Source organism: Balearica regulorum, chromosome 1 (genome assembly GCF_011004875.1).
Source record: "Balearica regulorum gibbericeps isolate bBalReg1 chromosome 1, bBalReg1.pri, whole genome shotgun sequence".
NCBI classification, from domain to species: Eukaryota; Metazoa; Chordata; class Aves; order Gruiformes; family Gruidae; genus Balearica; species Balearica regulorum.
Genome location: NC_046184.1, coordinates 161345263 through 161356597, shown reverse-complemented (window position 1 = coordinate 161356597; position 11335 = coordinate 161345263). Strand labels below are relative to the sequence as shown.

The following is an 11335-nucleotide window of genomic DNA, read 5'->3' as shown; positions in this document are numbered from 1 at the left end:
CAGAAATAATTTTTTCCATCTTGGAGAGGGAAATTTCTTGGAAGATTCTTTGTTGTTGTCATTGGAGCTTTTTCTTGGTTTTGTTTTTGCTTTTTGTTTTCATTTTTGTTTTTCACATCACATTCCAAAGGCTGAAAAGATGAAAAAAAAAAAAAGGAGGGAGGGAAGGCCTAGTGGGTCATTTCTAATATTACTTCAGATTTATTTCTCAGAAGACACTAAAGTTTCTAGACTTTATACAAAGTTGTGATGGGGATTTGGATCAAGTTAGACTGTGTCTATCCATAGCACACCTAAAAGTCAATCCTGAAGGAAAAGACAAGATACGGCCTGAACAACTTTGAAAACCTTAGTAATTTGGCTTCTAGACACAAGCAGAGGTGCTCAGGATAAACTGCTGGTGGGATAAGTTATGTTTGATGTAGACTTGCAGATAAAGATTGCCTGAAAGGAAGCAAAAGGGTTTTGTGTGATGGTAGGAGGAGGAAAATATTGCTGTGATGCTTATCACCAGGTGGCAGTGTTATACAGTCTTGCAACTCGTATGTGTTACTACATGAGAAGTTTTGGGGTCTTGGGAGGAATGCTGATAGGGATATATATTAGTTTTTGCTAGGCAGGAGGAAGCATGTAGCAATTTCAGAAGAGACAGATCTCTCTCTGCATTGTTCTCCCTGATGAGAGTCAATCCTTGGGAGGAAGTTACAAGCTGGGAACTTGGGTGTTGACTTGGACACCTTAATCTTTAAACAAGGGGATTTATTGCACGCTGTTAGACTGTTCTTTACTGGGAAAAACAAAAGGCCTTATGCAAATGCAGTAGCATCCTTCAGATGATTGACAGTGACTGAGTCTGTAGCACTTCTAATTGTACCCAAATCTGGAAAAATAAATGTGGACATGGTACACATGACATGCCTTTGATTTGTAAAAAGTGCATGAAAGCTGCTCTACACTCTAGAGTTTGCATCATAAACATTGCGGGATTCAGAAGGCTGAGGGCTGGAAGGAATGGATGTAAGTATGGCTAAGTTTTTGTGTGCACAGAACGGAAATGGCAGAGCAATTTGCTGTGTCTGTCCAGCTAAATGCTTTCCTTAGACTGTCTTCGTGTTGCAGATTCCAGTTGTACAGAGTGTACACAAACAGCCCTATGTCTAGTTTCTTTGGGATTGCAAAAAAACACCCTGCATTTCATACTCTGTGCCTTCTGCCTTTGGTGCAAGACCAGCATTGGCTGCTAGTTGATACCGCAGCCTGCAAAAGCTGGAGTATTTGTAACTCCACTCAGAGCATCTTCCCACTCACCAACTCTGCCTGGCCATATCATGAAGCCACACACTTCTTTTCAATGGCCACAGCAGCCGCAGGCTCTTTGGCTAATTCGCAGCCACTGATCACGCCTCGCATCCTCCTTGCTACTGTTCTGATTCTAGCTGGGTACCAGCAAGGCTCACCTTGCTTCTCCTTAGTGCCACCCCATTCACAAGGCAGTGAACTCCAGCGAGCCCCGTACGTGGTCCTACATGCCAGAGATTTTCTTTGCTAGCTAACATACTGTAACTTCAACATGAGTTTTGTCATGTCGCTTGGCTATGCCACAGTACAAAAGGCAAGGGAGAACACAAATTTTTTCTTCCTTAAATTAGAAACTGCAAATGTTTAGTGGTGTGGTCTACATTAGTAAGTTAAACACGTTCTTGGTTACTGAGACCAAATAGCATGATGTGGTCTGACCTGCATTGAAGCTGTAATCTTGGTGACTGAGTGCTGGTTGGAAATGATTTCTGGAATGGTTTGACTGCCAAACCATGTCCAGGAGTTGTTTAGGAGAGTGCTATTAGGCCCATGCCAAAACCTGGCGACACTATTTTCTCATTCTTTGCTCTGCTAGATGCCCACGTTGCAAAGACCAGGAATGATCCCAGGCGGTGTTTCATTTGCTGGCACAGATACACACTGTGAATCTAGGTCCAAGAGCAAAAGATGACCCAATTTATGTGGTAGAAAGGAGAACTACCTATAAATATCTAGTTTTGGCATTGATCTAAAAAAACATAGCTCAAAGTTTTCATAAATGTTCCTTTTTTTGGGAAACTATCTTCCAAACAACTGTAGCTTTAAAAAAAACTAACCAAACCCTGTAATATTTCTATGAGCAGTTATATGGTTTTAAACAAAAGAAAAATGAGTAGAATGCTGGACAATGCTCCAGGTGTCATAGGCCAGTGTCTTACACAAGTGGAATTATGAATATTCGAAGCAGAACATAGCTGATCCTTTCTCTCATGGGGCAAAAAAGCAGCAATGAATAAGGAATGACTTGCAGAAGCCACTGCATATGGACTGGCACATACGAGACATTGACTGAAAACATTGCTTCTATATTGTCTGACTAAAGGAGATAAAAGGGGGTCAGAGGTTTAATAAAGTTATCACATCCAGAAAAAGAATGGCAAGCAGAAGTGAAAATTAACAAGCCTTATAATGAATTGCAACTTTACAAGAAGATAGACTGGTGACAGTATAATATATAAATTGCTTTAAAAGGAAGAATACAGCACTCATTGTGCCATTGAAATACAAGGTTCAGTAAAAGCACATACTAAAACTTAATCTGACAAAAACAAGGGGGGTTTATATTATAAGCCTTGGAACAAATTAATCCCAGAGAGATGACTGAAGTTAGCATGAGTTTATTAATTTAACAAGTTTTATCCTTGTGACAAGGGAGACACCGGGGACTTGCTGTACAGTGAAAAATTGGTTTATTGGAAATCTCAACTGGCTACAAGTGTTGAAATAGCTCAGGTCAAGCAGTGATAAATAATTTAAAGAAACCAGTGTGAGGTACATGTCACTTTAATTTTACATTAACAGATCTATTAGATGTTAACCTTGTCAGACAGGTAATTGCTAAATGAAATCATACTTTTGTACCTTTGCTTCATAATATCATTTGCTTACTCATGCATTTTGTACAAACATTGATGCTGGCACTGACACTGCTTCACATGCCCATTGCTTCAGACTAGCAAATATTGTATTGACCTTTACAATAACTGGTAAGTATGCCAATTTTTATTTTTAGCAACTCAGGAAATGTGTTGTGTGTTACCTCAGAAGGGGCAAGGGGAAGGTACATACTGCGTTGGAATTTTAAAATGATTTTGTGTGCAGATTTTCACATGTTAGTACATCTCTGATAGAAATGTAAATTTTAACAGGTGACGGTATTCCGCCTGAAATTGTTACGAGCAATAGGTCATTTCAGGATCGTTTTGTTTGAATGCTTGGTGAACTCTAAGCTGTAGATCTTGGAGAATTATTATGTTAGAAATAAGGGAATCCTAAGTCTTACTTGTAACTGGTTTATTACACAGAAACTATATTCATTTTGTAAGAGTATCTCAAAACTAGCTTGTAACTGACTTTGAATTTTCCTTGTAGTGAAACACTCATTGGAGATTTACAGATGAGTTATACTTGAAAGGGAAAATGTTGGGATTGAACAGTGTTTGCAATTTTTAGGGCTTCATTCTGAACCCTGTTTTCTTCCCATTAAATCAATGGAAACCATGTTCAAAATGATCCTTAGCATCGCCTCATTGATGCTAATGAGTTACAGCCATTGACTTCTACAGAAACAAACTGATTTTGTTAAAGCTTAATCCCACAGGACCTTGCATAGTTAACACAAACCTCTATAAAAAGAACATAAAACGCAACCAAATGAAAGCGGTACGTACTCTGTGTAGGGATACTCAGCCTCCACTGACTTATCATGAGACCCCGGTTCACTCTGGAGACCCCAATTACTATTCAAATGAGGGGCACATTCGGTGTAACTTGGTGTGTAACTGCACACCCTGTATGCAGTTGGGAAGAACTGAGTGGTGGTTGGGTGTGCCGTGGGTTGTGACTCTATGTAAAGCACGGTCTGCAAACCATCATTAAGAATACTAAAATTCCTAAGTGAAAGCCTGTCTTTGAAAGCTGCATAAACACGTTGATTCATGTGGGCCTGCAAGTACTTCTTCCTAGTTTCAGGAAAATTAGAGCTTTTTAAAAGCCAAGTTTTTTATCTAGCCTTCATTATAAATATTTTTACTTCTCTTGTACACCCTTTCTGTCCAGGAAAAACTATTTTTTGCCAATCTTCACAAATCAGTAACTGTCTTAAGCAAGTTTAAATAAATAAGAATTTTAAATTTCTCTGTTTAGCAAGTTTAGCTTTGATCTCCTTTTCATGGAAATGAAGATACAGTGTCAACAATCTAGTATTTAATGAGCAAATCTTTAATTGTAATAGCATTTCTGTATCTTACTAAAAGCATTACGTGGGATACCTCAGTCTAAATCCTTTAGCAGTGCTTTTATTCCAGATATGAATTTATCCCCTTACTAGTGCTATTCTGTTACCAAAACAAGGTTATATTTAATGTTGCTTTGGGTTTTTTTGTTGGTTTTTTGTTTTTTTTTTTTTTTAATTTTTTGATGGTTGCTTGTTGGTTAAGAATAGACTGAGGTGAGAACAAAATGCTTCTGTATCTTACATTTATAAATATTTACATTTCTCTGGGACAGGTTTCCTGTCATCTAGTGAAAGAGAGAGGTTAAAAGGCATTAAGTCCACACTTGGGAGGCACAGGGAGTTTGGAAGCAGGTGAGCACGCTAACAGGCAAAGCAGAGACGAGAGTCAGATCTCCCTAGAGAGAAGATGGATGCTTGGCTTCTCTTGCTGTCAAAGAACGTGGTGATTTTCCAAGAAGAAAATGCTGGTTTCCATTTTGGTAAGAGTGAGTGGGTGCACACCTCTTGGCAGTACGGGAAGAAGACCAAACAGGTTGGTTTGGCACCAGACTCTGCATTTTCTTCTGCTAGAGGATGGAGTGACCGGGCTTCCAATACCATGGTGCGTGTCTGTACAGGGGTGATTTTCACCAGGTAACCCACAGCGTTCTCCTCACAAAATGTCACTGAAGATAAAAGTGCATCTATTTTGATGTGTTGGCAAGACCCAAGAATTGGCTATGCTCAGACTTTTACCAGTATAGTACCTTAGCAGTGCTGTGGGACCCTGCAAAGGCCGGGGGGTGTGTGAGCGGGTATGTTTGTGTGTTTGAAGTTAGGTCGTGTACATCGTTCTTCTTGTGGTAGCAACATTTGGAACATCTCGCAATGTTTAGAGTTTTAACTCCTTTTGTTTCGACTATTTTCTGGGAATTTCTATTATTTATGGCAAGCTTTAATGGGAGCTGATACTCTCTTACAAGAGTCCAAATACTCTTACTTTCTATATACAAATCTTCAGCTTAAAATATATTGGTCTAACTAATTTTTTTTTACATTTTAAAGTTAAATGGTCCCATGGGAAGGCACTACTTTTCTCAGCCATCCAGAGGTGAAGTTGTCTTTAGAGTTGAGCAATAAAGTTGCTTTAGCACTGTCAGATATCTAATTAATCCCTCAGTAAATAAAGGCATTCTGTAATTAAATAACTGAGATGTGCAATCAGTTCTAACATGAAACGCTTTGCATATTAATATATTATAATCCAGGAGCTGTACGAGGCTTGTATTTGGATGTGAAGTGCTTGTAACAGACTTTTAAAACTATGGAGAACTCATCGCAGACAGAACAGTGGGGGTTTTTTTGGAAAAACTGAGCCAAGTGTGACCTGTAAGCTAAAGGTTTGAATGACTATTAAAAAGATAATTTTCAATAGGGAAAACAACACAGTTTCAGACTGAGGATTGCTGTAAATATGTGAAGGGGCTTGAAAAATCAACTTTTGAAACTTTAATATGGGAATCGATGTTACTGTCTCGGGGCGATAAACGTTTCCTCAGTTCAGCACTTGGGACTTCACGCTTTGACGACCACAAGAACCAACAGCGCTGCAGATCATGTAATCTGCAATTAATTAGTTAATCTCTGTAGTAGTCGGCGATGTCCGACCTAGTTATATGAAATACGTACCACACCGGGGTCATAAACACGGGCCTGAAACCGCCAACGGTACAAGACACACACCCCCCCGAAGTAAAACTAACGCGATATTAAGGAGTTTAAAAGCAAAAAGATGACGTTGTTTCTCGCGGCAGCAGTGCCACGCCAACCTCGCGCCACAGGAGCAGAGCGGGCGCGTGCCGGGACCAGCCCCGCGCCGCCGCGCGACCCCGCTCGCGCCGCTTCCCTTGCGCTGCCGCAGGAGTCCCGTTCACCTGGAGGAGCTCTCTTGTCAATCTCATTGGCTGCCCTCCGCTCCGCCCCCGCCGCCTCATTGGCTGCTTCCGCCTCCCCCCAACCCGCGCGCTATCGGTCTCCGTCCGATACCTGGAGGGGAGCAAGAAGCGACTCCCACCACCTCCGTTAACTCGCCGCCCGCTCTCATTGGTGATAGAGCCGGCGTGCTAGGCCCACCCATTGGCTGCTCAGGAGGCCGGCTTTGCTCCGATTGGCTGGCGGGCGGGAGCCGCCCCGCCGGGGGCCGAGCGGTGTGTTTGGGCTGGAGAGTTTGCGGCGGAGCGAACTGGGGAGCTGGTGCTGCTGCTGCCGTTCGGCAGCGCGTGCCGGGGACGGCGCGAGGCGCTCCCGCCACGGCGCCTCCCGCTCGGCGGGCGGCTTCCCTTCGCCTCGGCCGCGGGGAGCGGGCGCGGGATGGCCGCCTCGGGCGGGCGGGAGCGCTGGGCTGAGATGAGGGAGGGGAGCGAGCCGTGACCGCCTGCGAGGATCATGCCGTCGGGAAGGGAGCCGGGCTCCCCTCGGCTGCGGGATCCGATCGGGGCGGCCGCCCTGTCAGCGCCCGGCAGCGCCTAAGCCCGCTCCGCGCTGCCCCCGCGCATCGCCATGGACGAGCGCTTCAACAGGTGGCTGCTGCCGCCGCTGCTGGCGCTGCTCTTCTTGCTCATCGTCTACCAGTACGTGTCGCCCGCCTGCCCCGGCGCCGCCTGCCCCCGCCGCCCGCCGGCCTCCGCCGCCCGCCGCGGGGGGGGCCCGGCGGAGCGGGAGGAGGAGGAGGCGGCGGCGGCAGCGAGCGCCGCGGAGGAGGAGGCGGAGGCGGCGGCGGTGCTGCCGCGACTGGTGGCCAAGTTCCCGTTTGCGCGGGGGGAGCTGTGCCGGCGGGTGCGGTTCGACATGCGGGGCCGCGACGTGATCGTCTTCCTCCACATCCAGAAGACGGGCGGCACCACCTTCGGTCGGCACCTGGTGCGCAACATCCGCCTGGAACAGCCCTGCTACTGCCGGGCCGGGCAGAAGAAGTGCGCCTGCCACCGCCCGGGCGGCGACAAGGACACCTGGCTCTTCTCCCGCTTCTCCACCGGCTGGAGCTGCGGGCTGCACGCCGACTGGACCGAGCTCACCAGCTGTGTGCCCGCCGCCATGGAGCGACGCGGCTGCGCCGGCAACCGCACCCTCAGGTCAGTGCCGGCCGCGGGGGACGGCGGCGGCGGCTGCCCTCCGCCCGCCGCCCCGGGGAGGCAGGGAGATGGAGGGGAAGCCCGCGCGGGTCGGTGCCGGCCCACCCGTGCTCGAAGGTTTGATTTCCACCCGCTGGAAATCTGATCCCACCTTTACCAGCGCGGTGGGAAGGCTCCCTGCGACAGGGTCCCGGTCTCCGGCAGTTTGGCAAGAATTGTCTGCTGCCGTCGTCATTAAGGAGCAAACGGAAAAAGAAAAGGTTGATCTCCCAGAGGAGGTTCTACTTTGGGCTATCCCCCTCCCTGTAATCCATTTGTTACCCGTAATTCATTCGCTTCGCCGCAAATTTGTGGCGATTCCACGTAGCGCGCGTGCGGCTGCCTTTTGTGCCGGTTAGCGCGAGAGAAACGAAACTCTCCTCGGTTTTATGCAAGTTTCTGCTATCTCTTTGTCCTTTTGAAACTTCTTTTTAAAGAAACACTATACTCTACATAAGAAGAGTGCCTCTGCAGAATCTAATGTATGGCTGCAGCTGCTGAATGGTATAGCTAGTGGAGTTTGAAGTATCCAGGAGCCCTTACAACTCTTTTCCCCTGTTGGCAGATAGACCGGTTCTCTGCTTCCCGTTGTGTACCGATCGCTTGCTGTATATGTGAGCTGAAAGTCAGGAGACAATGTGTGCCAGGCTCTGTGCAGGCAACACAGTTCTAGCAAAAACTGCAGTGCTAATGTTCTTTGGATAATCTGATGACAGTGGAAAACTTCTGAATTTTGTGAATGCTGCCTCTCTGCATGTTATCTTGTATTGCACTCTTGTTGGGTCTTGCAAAAGGTCTTTTCTGGTTTTAAAATGGAAAAAAAATTGTCAGACGGGTAATTTCTTATACGAGATAGCTCTAGGTGATTCAGTAGGTTTTGGGATTTGTTCTGATATATTTACCATTAAATCAGATTTTCAGCTTAATATTAGATTCTATCTTTATTTGTAAGATGGATTTTGAACACGTGTAGTAGGAAGTTACGAGCTGAATTCTGTCTTAAACCTTTGCACTATAATGATTGTAACTTCAACATCTGTAAAATATTTAGGAAAAATATTTTTTTTATTATATAGTTTTCTAGATAACTTATGTTCTTTAACTATCCATCTTAGTTTTACGAGTCTGCAAACTTTAAATTTTTAGTAGGACCACTCACACGTCATGTTTTGTATCTTGTCATTTAAAAACACGTACAGTCCATGACATACAGGGACAATAGAGCTGATTGTTGTTGTTGAACAATTTGAAGATTATTTGATGTGACCATCAAAGGCCTGCCTAAACCACAAAGCTAGTCACATTTGGCATGACTCAGAATAATTTTAATTTATTGTTGATGGTTGTGGACTTGAACTGGATTTGCAGAATACTGTTAAGGTTATTCATCCAGTTTTGTGAAAAATGTTCAGCTGAAGGTAAAGCGTAAAGGTTTGTGTGTTAGTGGAAGAGAAATGCTGTGAATGTCTTCAAGGACAAAATAACTTGGTGGTAACTGTATAGCTTTAAGGAATGTTCAGTAAACTTGTAATGTAAAACAGGGAGGGGAGGAGGAAGAGTAATACTTGTAGAAATGTCTGAGAATACATAATCTGCCACTGAAGTCCTCTTTTCTTCTCTCATGAAGAATATTAGTAGGTAAATGAGCATTAAATTGAATTGCAAAGATTACAAATGGGCAGTAAAATTGGAGTAGTGGCTTCAGTGCTTTTTAAATAAAAACCATGATTTTATTAAGTAAATTTAAAACTTCTGAGTTGAATTTATAAAGCATGTCATAGTGGTTATTTGGTGGATAATTAGTAATTGTTTTGATTGAAGACAGACATATAGTGACATTTCACCATTACAGCCAAATACTGTTTTCTTAATTTTTTTTTTAGTTAGTGAATGATTTGTTTAGTGTGGCATTGCACTTCTTGATTTGTCTTTAAATAAGTGAGGAAAGTGCTGTGAATAATTATTTGTTGCATAGTTCTAATATACATTCAATATAATATACGTTAGATATAATACATTCCTTCTTGTATTATATCTTGTGTTGGGCAGACACCTTTTCATTTTCCCCTTTGTTTTTTCTTTATAATTCTGTAGCTTGACTTCAGTTTTTCAAGGAGCTGTAAAATGAATTGGATAACCCTGAAGTATGGATTGTCTCTGCTGTGAATGTCTTTGCTCTTGGTAAAGTTGGAATCAAGCCTAAAATACTTTGCTGGAGGACTGTACTATTAGAAGCATGCATCTAAGTCATTTTTTAGTGTCTGAACGGAGAACTGAGAATGAGGAGACCATATGCCTAAAATAAGCAAGAAACTAGCGTATGAATCTAAAGTAAAGCATACTGATTATTTTTGAGTCATCCTTTAAAGTTTTTGAATGCATTTGAGGTGTTAGACTTCCTTGAATAGCTCAACTTTTTCAACCAGCACAACTAAGAACAGGCAGTGGGTGATAGTAGTAGGCAACTCTCTTCTGAGAGGTACAGAGGCACCCATGTGCTGACCTGATGCCTTCTCTAGAGAGGTGTGCTGCTTACTGGAGTCAAATCAAGGATGTCACCAAAAGACTACCAAGCCTTGTACAGTCCACTGACTGTTGCCTGCTGCTGTTGTTTCACATGGGCACCAGCGATACAGGCAGGAGCAGCCTGGGGAGTATCAAGAAGGATTACAGAGCCCTGGGAGCGGCAGTAAGGGACTCTGGAGTGCAGGTAGTTTTTTCATCAATCATCCCCAGTCAAATGGAAGGGGTTTGAAAGGGCCAGTCAAATCTGTCGAGTCAACAAATGGTTACAGGACTGGTGCCACAGCCAGGGCTTTGGCTGCTGAGACCATGGGACTCCCTTTGAGAAACCTGGTCTACTGGGGGCTGATGGGTTCCATCTGTCAGAGAAGAGGAAGCGCATCTTTGGACGTAGGCTTGCCAAGCTGGTGAAGAGGGCTTTAAACTAAAGTTTCCGGGAAAGGAACCTCAATCCATCTCACTCCTACCAGTTTGATGCCAGTGCCAGCCATAGATGCTCAGAGCTGGGAGAAGGATCCCAGGTCAGCAGGAGAGCACCTGGAGTGCAGCACAAAGGAATTCCAGCCACTCCAGCCAGTCAGCCAGCTTCATTGGTGGCCCAGCTGAAATGCCTCTGTGCAAACACATGTAGCATAGGGAACAAACGAGGAGTTAGAGACATACACATACCTGCAGGACTATGATCTCATTGGCATCACAGAGACCTGGTGGGTGGCTCCTATGGCTGGAGTGTTGGAATGGAAGGATACAGGCTCTTTAGGAAGGACAGGCAGGGGAGATGAGGAGGGGGTGTCACCCTCTATGTTGATGACCAGCTGGAGTGCATGGAGCTCCAGCTGGGGATAGATGAGGAGCCGACAGAGGGCTTATGGGTCAGTGTCCTGGCCTCAGCTGAGAGGGTTAATTTTCTTCACAGTAGCTAGTATGGGGCTGTGTTTTGGATTTGTGCTGGAAACAGTGTTGATAATATAGAGATGTTTTTGTTATATAGAGGTGGTTTTTGTTATTGTTGAGCAGTGCTTACACAGACTCAAGGGCTTTTCTGCTTCTTGCACTGCCCCACCAGCGGGATGGCTGGGGGTGCACAAAAAGTTGGGAGGGGACACAGACAGGACAGGTGACCCAGACTGACCAAAGGGATATTCCATACCATATGATGTCATGCTCAGCTTATAAGGGGCTTGGGGAAGAGAAAGAATGGGCAGGGCGGGGAGGGGGTGGGCGGCATTTGGAGTGATGGTGTTTGTTTTCCCAAGTAACTGTTAGGTGTGATGGAGCCCTGCTTTCCTGGAGATGGCTGAACACCTGCCTGCCCATGGGAAGTGGTGAATGAATTCCTTGCTTTGCT

General features: G+C 44.8%; 1 protein-coding gene and 1 long non-coding RNA gene across 2 annotated transcripts in view; one reads left to right on the top strand and one right to left on the bottom strand.

Annotated features, from left to right (window-relative positions):
* LOC142599687 (uncharacterized) overlaps positions 1–11335 on the bottom strand; it is a 374377-nt gene that overhangs the window by 132203 nt on the left and 230839 nt on the right. The gene's annotated exons all lie outside the window — the stretch shown is intronic.
* HS6ST3 (heparan sulfate 6-O-sulfotransferase 3) overlaps positions 6553–11335 on the top strand; it is a 317383-nt gene continuing 312600 nt past the window's right edge. Inside the window, exon 1 of the mRNA XM_075741386.1 lies at positions 6553–7425. Coding sequence (XP_075597501.1) covers positions 6854–7425 — 572 coding nt within the window. The 5' untranslated portion in view covers positions 6553–6853. The remainder of the gene's footprint in view (positions 7426–11335) is intronic.